At 49.5% G+C, this 18,594-nt stretch overlaps 1 protein-coding gene across 2 annotated transcripts; it reads left to right on the forward strand.

Annotated features, from left to right (window-relative positions):
• The first annotated feature begins 1,896 nt into the window (after positions 1-1,896).
• TLDC2 (TBC/LysM-associated domain containing 2) lies at positions 1,897-18,225 on the forward strand. Of its 2 annotated transcripts, XM_059406966.1 has the most exons (7): positions 1,897-2,082; positions 4,634-4,736; positions 5,978-6,139; positions 6,634-6,786; positions 9,183-9,278; positions 16,004-16,077; positions 17,517-18,225. In XM_059406966.1, exons 2-7 carry the CDS (start codon positions 4,704-4,706, stop codon positions 17,650-17,652), a joined length of 654 nt encoding a protein of 217 aa, XP_059262949.1. In that variant the 5' UTR covers positions 1,897-2,082; positions 4,634-4,703; the 3' UTR covers positions 17,653-18,225. The 2 variants fall into 2 exon arrangements, with proteins under 2 accessions (XP_059262949.1, XP_059262950.1); XM_059406967.1 differs by lacking the exon at positions 9,183-9,278.
• Positions 18,226-18,594: the final 369 nt, after the last annotated feature.

Raw genomic sequence — 18,594 nt, forward strand, 5'->3', positions numbered from 1 at the left:
GATGCAGGGGCTTCTGTCAGGTGGGTGAGAGGGTGACAGACGATGGCTTCTGTTTTCTCAGTGGAGAATCAAGTCACCCGGTAAGAGTGAGGAAACCAAGGAGCGCAAAGACCTCAGTTCTCAGAGAACAGAAACCAGATTTCCCAGGACGTGTGAGGTGAAGCCAGCCAGCCCAGAAAGCATGGAGTATTTTCTCGAAAGGACTCTAACCAAGAATACTTCCCATAGCTGAAACCGTGCAGCACATAGGATTTTATGTCCTGCCTCTTCCCACTCACCAGAGCGCAGAGACATTTCCCCGTGCATTTATAAACTCTTCGTAAACATCACTTTTATTTTTTTTTTTTTAAGATTTTATTTATTTATCAGAGAGAGAGGCGGGGAGAGAGCGAGCACAGGCAGACAGAATGGCAGGCAGAGGCAGAGGGAGAAGCAGGCTCCCTGCTGAGCAAGGAGCCCGATGTGGGACTCGATCCCAGGACGCTGGGATCATGACCTGAGTCAAAGGCAGCTGCTTAACCAACTGAGCCACCCAGGTGTCCCAACATCACTTTTAATACTTAGAAATAATCCACAGAGTGGATGTTCCAAGGGTCACTTAACCTTTCCACCCCTTTGATTGGACATTCAGACTGTTGGCTGGCAATAATACTGGCGTTCTGAGAGAGGCGGCATGTGGTCTGGAGAAGAAAGGAGAACACAAGCTCCAAGGCAGAGCTGGGATGTCTGGCACTCTGGCGCCTAGGATCCCATCGTGGGAGCTTTCGGGGGCCTATGATTGGCAATGCGTGGTCCTGACAGGTCACATTCTGGATTTTCCTGGACACAAGCACAAAGAATGGGACAGCAAGGCAGATCTCACTGGCTTCTCAAAGGGCCCGGTGGGTCAGGTATTAAGCCTAGGGAAAATATGGTGGGGAGAAGGGCCGGGAGGGCTCAGAGAGCCGAACGTGTGACCCCTGACCATTTACAGTTTAAACACATAGTGCAACAGCCGTGTTTGGGATGGCAACAGGGCCCTTCACTTGCCTGTTTTCCCCATAATACAAGTCTTTTCTGCACCCCACCCTTCCTGGAGAGGGCATTGCTCCAAGAGACCTGGCCTTGGGCAGCCTATGTACAGACTCAGGTCCTCAACTCAAAGCCCAGCAGAAGAGAACCCTCTCGGCTGTGTGAGAATGAGGTGGGCGTCCTGAGACAAGGGGCCACCCACCCAGCAGAGGCCGGGAGACCGCTGGTGGACATATTCTCCAGGGGACACTGCCCTGAGGGGAGACTGCTTGTTCTGGGATTAGCTGAAGCCTCTTCCAACTTGAGGTTCTGTGGTTTGACAACACAGCTTTCATGGACTCCTACCATGAGCCAGGGACAGAAAAGGAACCCCTGTGGGCAAAGTGCCTACTGTGTGCCAACCATGGGGCTTCCTGTGAATGATCTCACGTACTGTCACAATAAGCCAGTAAGGAAAGAATCCTCACTTCACCAGAGAGAGGGGAAACAAGCAGGACAGAGCAGGACCTCTCTCTGCCTCCCAGCCCTGGGCTTCCCCTCCAACAGCATCGGGGTAGGGTGATCAACAGAGAGTCCCATAGCATTGCCCTTTCCTGTAGCATTTCTACCTGATAAAGCAAAGTTCCTCATGGTAGGCTTCAGGCACTGGGTGGCCCCTGACAGCTATGATGTCAGTGTCCTCCATCCCCTTGGACTGGTGAGGGCAGAGCTGGAGGTCAGAGGGTGACAAGGTCTTGTTTGTGTGTGTTTATGGGATTTGAGTTTCTGATGGGCGATAATCACTGCCAGGCTTCCCGACTGGAACGGGAGTGGGCACAAGGCCAGGGCTGCCACCCTCGAGGCAGGTATAAGAGCCAGGGAGGAGCGCCTGGAGCCTGGCTGGGGCGGAGGGGCTAGCTGCTGCTACTGGGGGGGTGGGGCGGTACCAGGATGCAGAGATAAAGCTGCTTTGGACAGACTGCCGGATGGAAGAGTTCCTTCTGGAAGTGGCCCTGTCTCTCGGGCAGATGTGCTAAGGAAATCCTCGGGCTGGACAGGCTGGGAGATTGCCAGAAGCCAAGGCTTTGCAGCGTAAGTACATTTTCCCATAGTTCCTGCCTTTTCCTTGCCTGCTGAGCTACTTCTTCCCCCCATTAATGATCACGTGACCATCTGTCCCAGAAGAGCGCAGGTGGAGACTGAGTGGCCATGTGTCAGGAATTTGCGCCCTGGATTTCTCAGAGGCGGTGTGGGGGGATAGCGGTAAGCACTGTCATTTACCCACTGCTCACCAAACACCAGGCGCTCTGGGTTATCTCACTGAATTGCAAACAGAAGGACGGAGGCTGGGTCCAGCATCCTAGTTCTTCAGACATTATATATATATTTTTTTAAGGTTTATTTAATTCTTTATTTGAGAGAGAGGGTGTTCATGCATGCATGAGTGGGGGAAGGGGTAGAGAGAGAGAATCCTTAAGCAGACTCCCCACTGAGCAGGGTTCCATCCAGGAGATCATGATCCCAGCTGAAACCAAGAGCTGGATGCCTAACTGACTGAGCCACCCAGGCACCCCAGGCATTATTTTCTTTTATTCTTACAACAGCCCTATGAGGTGGTTATTAGTATTTTACAGAAGAGAAAAGTGAAGCACAGAGATGTTGATTAACTTGTCCAAGGTCACATAGTAAGAGAGTAGCAAAACCAGGATTTGAACTCCCCGACTCCAGAGAATGTACTCGCCACCACTGTGTTATACTAGTGGGGCAATGGTAAGTCTCCACTTTCTGAGTAGTCATTTCCTTATCTGTAATTTAAGGGTATAAAATTTGATGATCAGAAATAGATTTCCCTGAGATTCGCTAAAGATACCTCAAGGTGGGTCAGCTTTAAGCGTTGGGAAGCCTTCCTTCTTGGAAACATTATCAAGAACTGTAGAGGGCGCCTGGTGGTTCAGTGGGTTAAGCGTCTGCCTTCGGCTCAGGTCATGATCTCAGGGTCCTGAGATCAAGCCCTACATCCAGCTCTCTGCTCAGTAGGGAACCTGTTTCCCCCTCTCTCTCTGCCTGCTGCTCTGCCTACTTGTGATCTCTCTCTCTGTCAAATGAATAAATATTTATTAAAATAAAAAGAATTATAGGGGGCCCCTGGTGGGCTCAGTGGGTTGAGCACAAGACTTTGGGGGGGTGGGGGTCATGGTCTCTGGGTCCTAGGATTGAGCCCCATGTCAGGCTCCTGGCTCAGAAGGAAGTCTACTTGTCTCTTTCCCTCTTCCTCTGGCCCTCCTCCTGTTCATACTTGGCCTCTCTATCTGAAATAAGTAAATAAAACCTTTCTAAAATTTTTTTATTTTTATTTTTTATTATTATTTAAATTTTTAAAATTTATTTATTTTATTTATTTATCTGACAGAGAGAGAGATCACAAGTAGGCAGAGCAGCAGGCAGAGAGAGAGGGGGAAGCAGGCTCCCTGCTGAGCAGAGAGCCCCATGCAGGGTTCGATTCCAGGACCCTGAGATCATGACCTGAGCCAAAGGCAGGGACCCAACCCACTGAGTCACCCAGGTGCCCAAATAAATAAAATCTTAAAAAAAAAAAAAAGAACTATATGGGAGTGCCTGGTTGGCTCAGTCAGTGGCCTGCAACACTCGACTTTGGGGTCATGAGTTAGAACCCTATGCTGGGTGCAGAGAGTACTTAAAAAACAAACAAACAAACAAACAAAAACCTGTGTGTATGCCCTTTGATTCAGCATTCAACTTCTGAAGTTTATCATAAAGTATATAATTTATGAGTATTTATGAGCAGGGAATTTCACTACAGTTTTGCTTATAATCACGGAAATTAGAAGCAAACAAAATGTCCAACAGTTAAGGAATAAATGATACATCCTATGATGAGATAATACGTAGTCATTAAAAATCATGTGCTCAAAAGGTGCTGAATGTCACTGGAAAATTCTCATTTTTAAGTGGAAAAGGCACTTTATAAAATGAAAAAGACTGGAAAAAATACAGTTAAGGGTTGAGAGTTTATCTCTGAGAGATGGAATTATGAATATTTTTGTATCTCTCTTTATTCTTTTCTACATTTCTCAAACTTTCTATAATATACACGCCTTATTTTTTAATAAGAAAAATGAAGATTTTTGTTCACTTGTTCTTTTGGTTTAGGCTTGGCTCCTTTCGAGCTTCTGTTAAAATACACCCACTGGCTTTCAGAGGGAACTGAGTTGCCGGCAGTCAGTATTGTGAGGGCCTCTGAGATGATCTGGTCCAATGTGTTTTGTGTGGGAAAACTGAAGCCTGAGGGTACAAGGGACTTATCCAAGGTCAGAGAGAGAACCAGAGACTCCAGACTCCCAGCCTGGAGCTCAGTCATCTGCCCAAAAGGGCCAGAATCCCTAGGCCAAGTTTCCAGAAGGTTAAAGAGATGGAAGGGAATCAGCTAGAATTTCCTAGGTATGGTTAATACAGGTTGGTTGCTAACTCCAAGTGAGACCTTGAATGCTGAGGGTAGGTGACCTCACAGACCTACCCAGTGACGATTCATCCTGGGAGTGACAGGAGAGAGAGAGAGAGCAAAGGGCAGCTGGGTGGCCAGGAGCTAGCAGGGTGTGCCCAGGCCTCTCCCTCTCATCTCTAGGCCTTAACCACAGAGCTTCCTCTCCTGGGAGAGCTCAGGACTCTTCCTACCAGGCCCTGGCTCGGACAGAATGAAAGGTCTCCGCTGGCGTTACACTCGGCTGGTAAGCGGCCCAGCTTGGTCTGGGGAGGTCAGGCCAGCAAAGTGGGAGAGGCCAGATCTCTGGCAGGTGGGGTCTGGGCTAGGATTGGATGTAGGCGGGTGCTGTGTTCCCCTTCCAATTCCCTCTCCAGGTGCCCTGGAGTTCAGAGTTCAGGACCCAGGGACCTGGATCCCCTACCCCATGGTCCTGAGACCCCAAGGAGCACAGACTCCTGTCTCCAGCCAGTTGGAGTTCTGTCCGGAAGCCCCATGCAGCTAGGACCCCCTCCTTAGGCCTGAACCTGGGGACTAGGAAAGCAGTGTCTTGGTCATTTTTCATCCTGGAGGAGGCCTCTCTTTCTTAAGAAAAGTCCCCAGGTCATTGTGGGCAGGTGCATGTGTACACACACACACGCACGCACGCACGCACGCACAGACATGCACACGCCCTCAAACACACACTCTAGCACAGAGTGGAAGCTCGATTGAATGGGTGCATGAGCCAACCCACATCCACACCGACACACACCTATTTATACAATCCCAACTCACACTCACAACATGTTGATGGGTAAACACGCAAAGTTACTCAACACCTTCTCACACTGATTTGCCAACACAAGTCTATTTTAAGCCCACACACACCTTCCCACGGATGAACACACATCTCATACAGACCTGCACGTGCTTTCTCAGCTGCTGCAAGCGTTGTCCCCCTGGCTGACAGGGAAGCCTCTGGCCCTCATTCCTTTTCTTCGTAAAATAAGGAGAGTAAGGAGAACATTCTTAAGATTCTTGGGAAAATATAGAGAGATATGCACAGCGAACGCCCAGCCAGGCCTGGTCAAGGGTGCGCTGACGGACATTGGCCGCTGTCTGTGTTGTTATTGTTCGGATTATTGATATTATTATCCCTGTTTCAAGTGCAGACACACACGGCTGCAGCTCTCAGGGCTGGGCGGGGCTGGGCTGCCACCTGCCCTTCTCCCTGCCCCTGAGCTTCGAACTTGATCCTTGGCATCTGCTCTGGATCTAGAGCGGGCTGGTAGACAAACCACAGAGTCCGCGGTGGCCACATCTGATGGGCGTGTGTACCTTTGACCTTGGGCTGGTAGGGGCGGGTCTTGTCAGCCATGGGCACCAGCCTCCCCTGTCTGGGGTGGAGGTGGCTGGGGCCTAAGCAGGGGTGATGAGGCAGCCGAGGCTTTTGGCTCCGAAGACTTGGCAGCCGGTGTCTCCTGGTCCCTCTTTGTGTCTTCATAGCCCAGCCGGGTGGAGGATGCTCTGTCTGTGGAGGAGGGTGAGGAGGAGGAAGAGGAGACAGCCCCAGCCCCAGCTCCGGTCTCAGCTCTGGCTCCTGAAGATCCGGTGGAGCCCCAGCTGGCAGAAGCCAGCCAGGTTCTAGGAGCCTCGGAGATTAGGCAGGTTCGGGCGCAGTGCCAAGAGCCTCAGGTCCCGCCCTCCGGCCCTACCCCAGCCAGGTCCAGGGACACCTGGGGTCGCTCCTGCTGTGTCCCAAGGCCCAGGGGGAAGGGGGAAGGATGAGGTAGGGAAGATGAGACGGAGGGATTCAGCCATCTCATCTATTCTCCAACCTCTAGGAACCAAGGTGACCAAGGGGAGGAAGTCCCAAGAGAGAGCTGACCTTGGTTCAAATCCCAGCTCTGCCACTTACTCCCCATGTGGCCTTTAGGCAAGTTGCTTTACCTCCCTGAGCCTAATTTTCTTCAACCATAAAATGGGAATGATACTCCCTCTCTAATGGGCTCTTGGAAACCGTAAACGCCTCTGGTACCCATAACGTCACATGCCTGTGTGAGTGGGACCTGTTCAACCTCAGTTCATCTGGGACCCTGCGGGCAGGGTGGAAGGAGGGGGCAGGATGCAGATTCCCCGCTTACCTCCAGCCCTGTTCCTAGCTCAGCCTCCACCTCCCCGCCAGAGTCATGGGACATCCCTGGAGCCTGGCCTTCTGCACATGGAGAGATGGCTTCAGCCTGCGGAGCCTGTACAGGCAGATGGAAGGCCACAGTGGGCCGGTGCTGCTGGTGCTGAGGGACCAGGATGGGCAGGTAAGGTGGGCCCTGGCCCCACCCAACCACACGATGGGGGCCCTGCCCCAGGGCAGCCTCAGGGGCGGGAGGCAGAGGTGACAGCCTGTCACTTGCAAGGGACAATGATGAAGGCATTGAGACCTCCCCTGTTGAGAGCCCTTCCTCCCTCTCTTCCTTCCTTCCTTCCCTAATTCAGCCATTCAACACAGGTACATTAAGCACTTACTATGTGTGAGCTTAGATGTGGATGTGGATGAGAGCAAGGTCAAGAGAGAAGTGATTCCAGCCCTCTTGGAGCTACAGGCCTACTAGGGAGGCAGGCCAGAGGTGAAGCAAATAATCAACTGGGGAGACATCTCAAGAGGGGGCTCTACACCTTAATGAACCATTTATGCTTGAAAACATCCCCCTGTTCGTTGGAGGCTAAAAGGGAAAGTGAGCGATGGAGGCTGCCTTGGACCTTGGGAGGGCATGGTCTCAGACCCCTGTTGTCTCGCCAAGGCCGGGGGTGGGGGGTGTGGATCTTGCCAGGCACCAACCAGGCTCTCTAGACAGGGGCCAGGGGAGGGGGTAAATGCTGGTTGCAATTGCTCTTCTTCCATGGGAGGAACATGTTAGAAATCCTGAGAGCCCCTGAGGACACTCATGTGCACAGGCGCTCCTTCCGTCTCAAGACACCAATATCAAGGAACTTCCACCTCAAGGCCACGGAGCTCACGTCTTCAAGAGGGAGCTCCTTCCTTAGCAGAAGGCCACTGACCGTGGAGGTAATTCCTTATATTAAGCCAAAACCGACTCCCCATGGCTGCCTCCCAGTGGTCCTGCCTCTGCCCCTCAACACTCTGTATGAGAGGGAAAACTTAAAGTCCATCAACTACCCCATGGGAGAAAATGGCCAAGTGAACTGTGGCTCTGCTTCATAGTGAACTATTATTACCAAGGGCTGGAAAGAAAGATTATGTAAAGCCATAACTATTAAAAGTGTTGTTTTTATTTTTATTTATTTATTTAAGAGGTTATTTTTGTAAGTAATCTCTCTACCCAATGTGGGGCTTGAACTCGCAACCCCAAGATCAAGAGTTGCATGCTTCACCGACTGAGCCAGTCAGGCGCCTCAAGTTTTTGTTCCTAAAGCAGGATATGAAAGGCACTTTTGGGCCAATGGAGAAAATGTATTAGGAACTGGATACTAGATAGTATTATGGCATTATTGTTAATTTTTTTAGGTGAGATGATGGTATTGTGGTCATCCATGAGAAAAATCCCCATTCTTTTTTTTTTTTTAATCTTTTTGTTTATTTATTTGACACACAGAGAGAGAGAGAGAGAGAGAGAGAGAGAGAGATCACAAGTAGGCAGGCAGAGAGAGAGAGAGGGAAGCAGGCTTCCCACAGAGCAGAGAGCCCAATGCGGGGCTCGATCCCAGGACCCTGAGATCGAAGGCAGAGGCTTAACCCACTGAGCCACCCAGGCGCCCTGAGAAAAATCCCCATTCTTAGGAGCTGAACCATTTAGAGGTGAAAGGCTTGTAGTATCTGCAACTTACTATCCAACAGAACAGCAATATATATAAGGAGCAAGAAAGTAAATATGGAGAACACATGAATGCACATGGAGGGTATCTGTACCTGCTTTTGCTTTTCTGTGTATTTGAACTTTTATAAAGAAAAACGAAAGGGGGAGGGCGGTTACAAAACAGAGGTATCGGGCGCCTGGCTGGCTCAGTTGGAAGAGCGCACAGCTCTTGATCTCAGGGTCATAAGTTTGAGCCCCACCTTGGGTGCAAAGATAACTTAAATAAATAAAACTTAAAAAAAAAAAAACAGATGTACTATAAGATCTGGTTTTCTGTATAAGAATATATACACTGGCGGCACCTGGGTGGCTCAGTGGGTTGAGCCTCTGCCTTCGGCTCCGGTCATGATCCAGGGGCCTGGGATGGAGCCCCCCATCAGGCTCTCTGCTCAGCGGGGGACCTGCTTCCTCCTATCTCTCTCTGCCTGCCTCTCTGCCTACTTGTGATCTCTGTCTGACGAATAAATAAATAAAATTTAAAAAAAAGAATATATACACTGGCATTAAACAGATGCTGGAAGGAAACTCAGCAAAACGTTACAGTCACCTTGCAGAGCAGAAGGGGGCATTGGAATGACTTTAGTTTCTCTTTCTGCTTATCGATAACTTCTAATACTTTTCTACAAGGATTACTTTCACAAAATAAGCATGTGAAAGTTCTGCCAGCAAGAGTTCTTCCTTAGGGAATATTAAAGGAAAGGACAGGCATTGATGGGCCCATGGGGCCCTCCCCACCCCCCAGCTCTGTCCCAGGCTCCCTGGGTGCCCCGCTGGATAAGCCTATATTACTAAGCTCCACTCCCCGCCAGCTGCCACAGCAAAGTTCTTCTGCTTTCCAGATGTTTGGAGCCTTCTCTTCCTCGGCCATTCGACTCAGCAAAGGCTTCTATGGTACCGGAGAGACATTCCTCTTCTCCTTCTCCCCACAGCTAAAGGTGAAATTCCTAGGGAGGAGGGAGGGGCGGTTTTGTAAAGATCCTGTGGTCCTAGTGGCCCCTAGCTCTATCTCCCATCCTGCAGTGCTTGGTGTCCCTCCATCTTTCCACAGAAGGAACAGGCCAGGCCAGTGGTGGGCAGGGCATCCCTCTTGGTCCTGTTTATGTCCATTTCTTACAGTCCTCGCTAGGTCCCTGGTGACCCCAGACTGGCTCACCCAACACAGGCTGCAAAGACAAGATGGGTCCAAGTGCAGGTAGATCTGTGGGTGTACAGGTAGGAAGACAAAGACAGACACATCCAGTGACTTCAGTCTTCTTATGAAGTGGGGGCTGAGGTCATCGGCTAAGAGAGAGGTTGGGGGATAGAGCATACAGGCTGAGCAATGAGAAGGCATCAAATCGTCATCACAGGAGTGGAGAGGGAGGCCTCCTGGAGAGAACCAGAGAAACAGAAAGACAGCGAGGCAGCGTGAACTGGAGGTAGGGGCCATCAGCTTAAAGGCAAGCTGGTCCCCCGGGCACGTGTTTTCCACCAGCCATGTTCAGCTCTTGGGTTCTGGCATGGAGAAAGTGGTTGGGAGGGCTCCTCCAGGATGGGGCTTTCGCCAAGCTAGTGTGACCAAGGGAGAGGGGGAAGCAGAAGATGAAGGGAATGGAAATGTAAAATGGACCACAGGACCTAGTCTGGACTGGTGGGGGAAGGACAGCCAGCGAGACTGAAGGACAATGAGACGAAGATGGAAACAACAGTTGACAGGTGGCCTTGTGGTCAGAGACTTGGAGCAAGGACACCAGCTGAGCCAAGTGTTGGAATATAAGATCCAAGAGAGAGGGGCATTGGAAACAGACCGGGAAGGACAGGTTCCTGGGTGTGGACAGAGGGGACAGTGGCCAAGGTGGCGTAAGAAATCCCCAGCACGGGGCACCTGGGTGGCTCAGTGGGTTAAGCCTCTGCCTTCAGCTCAGATCGTGATCTCAGGGTTCTGGGATTGAGTCCCGCATCGGGCTCTCTGCTCGGCAGGGAGCCTGCTTCCTTCTCTCTCTCTCTCTGCCTGCCTCTCTGCCTACTTGTGATCTCTGTCTGTCAAATAAATAAAATTTAAAAAATCTTATTAAAAAAATTAAAAAAAAAAAAGAAAGAAAGAAATCCCCAGCACTGGAAAAGGAAGGGCCCTGAGGCAGGGACAGGATGGGTCTGTGCAGATGATGAAGTTCACCAAGGACACTGGCAAGAATGAGGAAGGACGGAAGGATGGTGAGCCAGATCTTAAGCCTCTAATTCATGGTGACTGGCGACTAGGAGATGGGTGAATGACAGAGACAAGACTGGTGGAGTCAGAGGGTACTTGCTGCCTTTTTTTTTTTTTTTTAAGATTTTATTTATTTATTTGACAGAGAGAGATCACAAGTAGGCAGAGAGGCAGGCAGAGAGAGAGGAGGAAGCAGGCTCCCTGCTGAGCAGAGAGCCCGATGCGGGACTCGATCCCAGGACCCTGAGATCATGACCCGAGCGGAAGGCAGCGGCCCAACCCACTGAGCCACCCAGGCGCCCACTTGCTGCCTTCTGAAGCAAGGTTTTTGAAGGCGGGAGAGGGATAGTCCCCGACATTTCCCATCTAAAGCTTTTCTATCTCTGAGCTATTTATTGAATAAGACGCTGAGCATTGCAGGCTTGGCATGAAGCACACTACTTTTACTACTCATAAAAATAGTCGCAGCTAACTGGGTGCTGGTGTACCACCTGCCAGGCACTATTCTGAGACATTCACAAATTAGCGTGTTTAATCATGACAACATTCCTCTGAGGTACATACTATTATCGGCCCCAGTTAGCGTTGAGGAAACGGAGGCACAGAGAACTTGAGCGACTTGCTAGTCAGTGGTAAGGACGGGATGCAGAAGCAGGCGCTGGGGCTTGAACTCAGCCACGGCTAGGCTGCCTCTCTAAACAACAGATGGAGACGCTCTCCGGCTTACAGAGGAGATGCGATCACAATATAGAGGGATAAGGGCTGTGGAAGAAACGCAAGGAGGAGTGCCTGTATGGAACGGGGGTGCAGAGATCCAACGAGACTTCCTAGAGGAGGAGCTTCTTGAATCGGGTCTTGATGGACAACCAAGATCACCAGGTGCTGAAGGGCAAAAGCGAGCAGTCTTCTTGGAGCATGTGAAAATAACTGCAGAGTAATTGGAAAGGGGACAGTGCCCATTTAGGAACCCAGCAGATGAATGGGTAGGGGATCAGAGTGTGTGAGGAAGGACATATCCCCTTGCACTCCCACTGCATGCCCTCATGAAATATTTGTTCAGCAGATGAAGCACTAGGGGCGCATGGGTGGATCAGTTGGTTGAGCGACTGCCTTTGGCTCAGGTCATGATCCTGGAGTCCCGGGATCAAGTCCCGCATCGGGCTCCCAGCTCCACAGGGAATCTGCTTCTCCCTCTGACCTTTTCCCCTCTCATGCTCCCTCAAACTCTCCCTCGCTCTCTCAAAAAAATATAAAAAATCTTAAAAAAAAAAAAAAAAAAAAGATAGGGGCACCTGGCAGTCTCAGTGGGTTAAGCCTCTGCCTTAGGCTCAGGTCATGATCTCAGGGTGCTGGGATCGAGCCCCGCATCGGGATCTCTGCTCAGCAGAGAACCTGCTTCCCCCTCTCTCTCTGCCTGCCTCTCTGCCTACTTGTGATCTCTCTCTGTGCCAAATAAATAAATAAACAAAATCTTAAAAAAAAAAAAAAGATGAAGAACTACTTCATGTTTTTGTTTGCTATGAGAGACCTCCCCTCCAATGCATGGACTTACAGATAGACTCAGCAACACAATTATTGGTTCCATGACAAGGAGGTCACAAGCACCTATGGACTCCTTGCTAAAAGCAAAACACAAGGTATCTATTTCATTGTCTCCATCAGCCAGCCTGATAATCTTTCCAGGAAACAGGAAAGGGGTCCCTTGTTCCAAGGAAACACATGCTGGCTTCCAATTACCACTCGCCTTCCTGTGTTCATATACTAGATCCTATAGTTCTCGGATTTTCCTCCTGCTGCACTGACTACTCCTCAGCAGAGTCTTTTGCTGGTTCCTCCTCACCTCCACAACATTTGGACATCAGAGGGTCCCAAAGCAAAGTTTTTGGTTCTTGTCTCTTCTCTACCCTCATTTCTTTCAAGGTCTCATCCATTCTCACCACTGTGCATGCCACCCACATGCTGATGGCCTCTGCCCCTGGACTCCAAACTGACATATACCCAACCTACTACCCAGAGTTTTTTTGCTTGGGCGTCAAACCTGGCATTTCAAGCCTCACAGGTCACAAACTGAGTTCCTGGCTTCCCCCCCACAAAATCTGTCCCTCCTGCCATCTTCCCCAATGAAGTTAATGGCTCCATCTTTCCTGCCACTGAGACCAAAAATTTGGGGGTCCTTTTTTTTTTTTTTTTTTAAGATTTTACTTATTTGACACAGAGAGAGATCACAAGTAGTCAGAGAGGCATGCAGGGGCGGGGTGCGGAGCAGGCTCCCTGCTGAGCAAAGAGCCTGATGTGGGGCTTGATCCCAGGACCCTGAGACCACCACCCAGGCTGAAGGCAGAGGCTTAACCCACTGAGCCACCTTTGGCTTTGATGCCTATCTGTCACACTCTACACCTGAGTTGTCAATGAATCCCAATGGCTCTGCCTTCTCTATCAATATCCAGAACCCACCACCTCTCACCACGTCCTTTGGTGTCTCCTGGTTCAAGCTGGCACAATTATTGTCCTTGTTCCTGCTATACCCCTCCTAAAAGGTCTCCCTGCGTCCACCCCAGTCATCACAAAAGCTGGAGTGTTCCTTTCTTCCTCCTAAAGATTATTTATTTATTTATTTATTTGAGGGAGTGGGGAAGAGAGAGAGAGAGAGAGAGAATGAGCACAGGTGAGGAGAGGCAGAGGGAGAGGAAGAAGCAGATTCCCTGCTGGACAGGGAGCCTGATGTGGGCTTAATCCCAGGACTCCAGGATTTTGACCTGAGCTGAAGGTAGACACTTAACAGACTGAGCCATCCAGGTACCCCTAGAGTTTTCCTTTTGAAAGGTAAGTCAGAGCATGTCACTCCTTTGCTCGAAGCTGCCAGTAGCTTCTTTTCTTGGAGTAAACCCAGTTTTTATAATAACCTACAAGGCCTGGGGCATCTGGGTGGCTCAGTTGGTTAATATCTGCCTTTGGTTTGGGCCATGATCTCGGGTTCCTGGTTCCATGATCCAGCCCCACATCAGGCTCCCTGCTCAGCCTGCTTCTCCCTCTCCCTCCACTAGTCCCCCACAGTCTTGTGTTCTTTCTTGCTCTCTCTCTCTCTCTCTCAGATAAATAAAATCTTAAAAATATATATAACAACCTACAAGACCCTACATCTTCTGGCCTGTCTCTTATTTTGTTTCTTATTATTTTTCCTTTCCCTCACTCTGCTCTAGCTACATTGAGTTCTGCGCTGGCCCTTAAACATGCAGGCCTGCTCCTACCTCAGGGCCTTTGCACATGCTGTTCTGCCTAGATTGCCTTCTACCGGATCACCCCATGGCTCAGGTCTCACCTCCTTTAAGATTCCGCTCAAATGTCACCATCTCAGAGAGGCTCTCTATGACCAACTAATTTAAATTTATAAAAACCCTTCTTGTCCTTCTCTACTTTTTTATCCTTAGCATTTGTCAACATACTATTTATTTTACTTAGTTACCTGCCTCCACCTACTGGAATAGGAGCCCCATGAAGTCAGGAATTTTTGTCTGTTATATTCACCATTCTACCCAGTACATAAAACAATGACTGGTGCTAAATGTTAAAAAAAAAAAATGTTGAATGAAATGATTTTTTTTTTAAAGAGAGAAAGAGAGAGAGAGAGAGTGAGCACGGGGAAGGGGAGGTCAGAGGGAGAAGCAGACTCCCTGCTAAGTAGGCAGCCCCATGTGGGACTCCATCGTGGGACGCCAGGATCATGACCTGAGCTGAAGGCAGTTGCTTAACCAACTGAGCTACCCAAGCGCCAGAAATGAATTATTTTAACAGGGGCTGTTTTCCCAGCCCCATCTTGGAATCCTGTTTTTTGTTTTCTTTTGTTTTGTAATTGGGTAATCTTTGCCTATCTTCTTTCGTTTGGCACCTCCTGTGTTCTTGACGCATTCTCAGTGGCTCCTTGATGGCGATTGGAAATGGCACCACAAACAGGGTCTTCGTTCCTTCCGTAGCAATGTTTATCTTACTCCTTCAAGTCTGAAGGTCACATTCTTCGGTGAAAGTAGAGAAGGAACTGAATGATTCTGTCTTTTCATGGTTACTTGTTCATATTATCTCATCTCTTGTGAGCCCAGGGCTTATTTTTTTATTGGTCTATTTTCTTGCTAAAAATCTTTCGGCTGCTCATAGCATTTTTTTTTTTTAAGATTTTTTAAAATTTATTTGACAGAGATCACAAGTAGGCAGAGAAGCAGGCAGAGAGAGAAAGGAGGAAGCAGGTTCCCTGCTGAGCAGAGAGCCCAATTCGGGGCGCGATCCTAGCACCCTGGGATCATGACCTGAGCCGAATGCAGAGGCTTAACCCACTGAGCCACCCAGGTGCCCCCTCATAGCATTTTTTTAAAACAGCTAATTACAGGCAGTAATATGCTATACTTTTGTGGCCTTCTAAAAGTATTTTTATTGGTCAAATTGACTCTTGAATAATTTGTTCATTCAACAGACATCTCTACCACGCCCTGGGAATTTTGCTGGGCATCCAGACAGCTTACAGGTGGATCGAGTAATGGCATGTCATTATGAACAGGATCATCTCTAAGAGTGCTAAATGCCGAGGAAAAGTGGACAGGGCCTGGGAGGAAGGGCTACGTTAGACAGGGTGACCCAGGAAACTTCTATGCGAGGACATTTGGGCTGAAAGATGAGAAGTGGGCCGTTTCAGGACTTGGAGAAAAATCATTCTCGGTAGAGGGATGAGCAAGTGTGAAGGTCCTGTAGCAGGAACAGCTTTGGGTGTCCCAGGGACAGCAAGGCCGGTGTAGGCGAAGTACAGTCAGTAGGGGGAGGTGGGGTCAGAGAGGAAAGCAGGGGTCAGAGCAGTCTGGGCTTCCAGCTAGACTAAGGCGTTGGATTGTATTTCCATCGCAGTGGGGAGCTCTCCGAGGGCTTTAGGCAGAGGAATGATGATATCCGACCACATGGCAGAGCGGAGATGGGCTGTGGGCAGGAGACTGGAAGCAGGGATGTGTAAGGCGGCTGTGAGCCAGTGAGGAGTGACTGGCAGGGATTGGGTGGGCACGAGTGGAGATGGACATGGACAAGACAGAAACGGGGGTAGTCTGGGTGTGTCTTTGGGGTGGGGCCCACACCACACCTGCTCAGGAACGGAGCATGAGGCAGCGTGTGGAAGTGGGCAGGCTCCAGCAAGAGAAGAGGAAACAGCTCATGGCAGAATCAGGGCCCAGCTCCTGACCGGGACCGGGACCTTCCTCCTTCTCTCTCCAGCTTTGGAAGCAGGATGCTTCCTTGTGGGAACTCAGACTGGAAGGCAAGAGGTGAAATCTGGGGAAAATGGAAAGAAATATTGTCAGGGGCCAGGGTGCTTCTTGATGCTTAGCTGGGGCTTGGGCCTGGATGTTCCGTTCCCTCCACAACACTGCCACCCTGTGGTGAGGAGTCAAACTGCAAGGGCAGGACTCCCCCAGTAACCCAGCTTTTCTCCTGTCATCCCAGGTCTTTAAGTGGACAGGAAGCAACTCTTTCTTTGTGAAAGGAGACTTGGATTCACTGATGATGGGCAGCAGCAGGTCCGTATCTCGGTCCTCCCGGGGTCTTGGGGTAGGGTCTCCCTGTCCGGAAAGGCTGGGCTAGGCTGCCCCAGAGAAGAGGCTGATGGTAAATTTCCAAGCCTCTCCCTTCAACACTGCCGGGTGCTGCCTAGTCCCCCAGCCAAATCCCTCAAGCCTCCTCCTAACACTGAGGGGAAAGGATGGCATGGACTATCCTCCAACGTCTTTACAGTTGATGACAGCTTAGTCTGTGTGCATGTGATTTGGGCAACAGCATTCTGCATGGTTGGATGAGGCTAGAGTCAGGGGATGGGAGGCTAAATCAGGATTCATAACTCACTGGAGGAAGGCAGGCATCTGCCCAAGAAACCAGCGTGCGCATGCGTGCGTACGTGTGCACGTGTGTATGTGTTGGGCAGATGACCACTCATCATTAGGAAGAAAAAGTTAGCCTTACTCCTGGTGAGACCCCCAGATTCAGGCAGAATAAATCAGAATAAATCTTATCTCAAGGGCAAAGATGAAAGCAGTGTTTGACTAGTACCAGGCAAGTTCTTTGCCCACCCAACTCCCTGAAGAGCCTCTACAGAGATAGTCTGGCACAGAACATACAAGCCATTGCTGATTTGCAGTAACCTACTTCCCAGCCCCAGCCTGGTTTGCTGTCCAGTGAGAGGATTAGAATGGATGCTTTCTGAAGTGTTTTGGGCTGAGTCCGTGTCTTAAGAGTCACTCCTTTGTTTAAGTATAGCCATATTTAAAATGTTCCATATGTTCTAAAACTTGACTAGTGGTGCACCACTGTATATATTTATTAAAATCATTTAACTTTAGGGGTGTCTGTGTGTAGGTGTTGGGCAGATGAGTGGGTCAGTTGTTAAGCATCTGCCTTCAGCTCAGGTCATGATTCCAGGGTCCTGGTCCCTGCTCAGCAGGAAAGTTCTTGCTTGGTGGGAAGCCTGCTTCTCCCTCTCCCACTCTCCCTGCTTGTGTTCCCTCTTTGATTGTCTTTGCCAAATAGATGAATAAAATCTTTTTTTTCAAATAAAGATTTTATTTATTCATTTGGCAGAGAGAGAGAGAGATATCACAAGTGGGCAGAGAGAGGAGGAAGCAGGCTCGTTGTTGAGCAGAGAGCCCGATGCGGGCCTTGATCCAGGACCCCGGGATCATGACCCAAGCCGGAGGCAGAATCTTCAACCCACTGAGCCAGCCAGGCGCCCCTAGATGAATAAAATCTTAAAAAAAAAAAAAAATTAACTATTTTTAAAAATGCTCCAAATGCTATGGGGAACAACAGGTGGAATTCCCAACAGTTCTGGATATAAATTGGCTTAAGGGAAGGTGAAATAGGCAAAACTGTGCTGTGGTCGTGGTAAGGCCAGTGGCTGATGGTGTAGACCTAGAATACTAACATCCAGGAGTGAGTCATGCCAAGGTTTTTCTCTTCTCTTTAGTGGCCAGTTTGGGCTGTGGTTGGATGGAGACTTGTACCGTGGGGGAAGCCACCCTTGTGCAACTTTCAATAATGAGGTACTGGCCCGACAAGAGCAGTTCTGCATCAAGGAGCTGGAGGCCTGGGTCCTGAGCTGAAGACCCCGTGGTAGGCAGCTTCCTGAAGCAACAAATGCTCAGACCTACTCATGAATGCCTTCTGGACCCTCCTTAGAGAGGGCTGCCCATTTTCTCAGAAACCTGGATGACTATGGCTATGACCAGACCTCCTCACGGCCTGGGGACCCAAGACAGTCCTGCAAGCAAGCTATGTTCTCCGGTAGAGGTGACTGAAGGAGTGAAAGGGACTCACACCTCATCTGAGCAGCACAAAGAGCCTCATGAAATTTCTTTTTATTTATTTATTTTTTAAAATAGGCTCCACGCCCAGCATGGGGTTCAACCTCATGACCCTAAGATCAAGAATCCCATGTTCCACTGACTTGAGCCAGCCAGCCACCTGACTGAAATTTCTTCTTAGAAATTACACAACTGGGGTGCCTGGGTGGCTCAGTGGGTTAAGCCTCTGCCTTCAGCTCAGGTCATGATCTCAGGTCCTGGGATCGAGCCCTGCATCATGTTCTCTGCTCAGTGGGGAGCCTGCTTCTCCCTCTCTCTCTGCCTGCTGCTCTGCATACTTGTGATCTTTCTTCGTGTCAAATGAATAAATAAAATCTTAAAAAAAAAAAAGAGAGAGAAATTATACATGTTGATTGTAGAAAAAATAGAGGACTTTTAAAAAAATTAAAATTGCCTAAAAGTCAACCACTCCCCAAAACCCTAACATTTTCATATACACCCAGACAATTTTCCATGGAGACACACACACACACACACACACACACATCTCTTAAGAGAATGGGATTCTAGGGGCGCCTGGGTGGCTCAGTCGGTTAAGTGGCTGTCTTTGGCTCAGGTCATGATTCCAGGGTCCTGGGATTGAGTCCCATCTTGGTCTCCCTGCTCAGCGGGGAGCCTGCTTCTCCCTCCCCTGCTCCAGCGCACGCGCTCTCTCAGTCAAATAAATAAATAAAATCTTAA

This window comes from Mustela nigripes, chromosome 7, assembly GCF_022355385.1.
Source record: "Mustela nigripes isolate SB6536 chromosome 7, MUSNIG.SB6536, whole genome shotgun sequence".
NCBI lineage: Eukaryota > Metazoa > Chordata > Mammalia > Carnivora > Mustelidae > Mustela > Mustela nigripes.

Bases quoted from the DNA above. Each gene is read 5' to 3' on its own strand.
- TLDC2 (XM_059406966.1), top strand. From the start codon at position 4,704: ATGAAAGGTCTCCGCTGGCGTTACACTCGGCTG. The intron at 4,737-5,977 runs GTAAGCGGCCCA...GTGTCTTCATAG, and splicing joins GCTGGCGTTACACTCGGCTG to CCCAGCCGGGTGGAGGATGC. The intron at 9,279-16,003 runs GTGAAATTCCTA...CTGTCATCCCAG, and splicing joins CCTTCTCCCCACAGCTAAAG to GTCTTTAAGTGGACAGGAAG.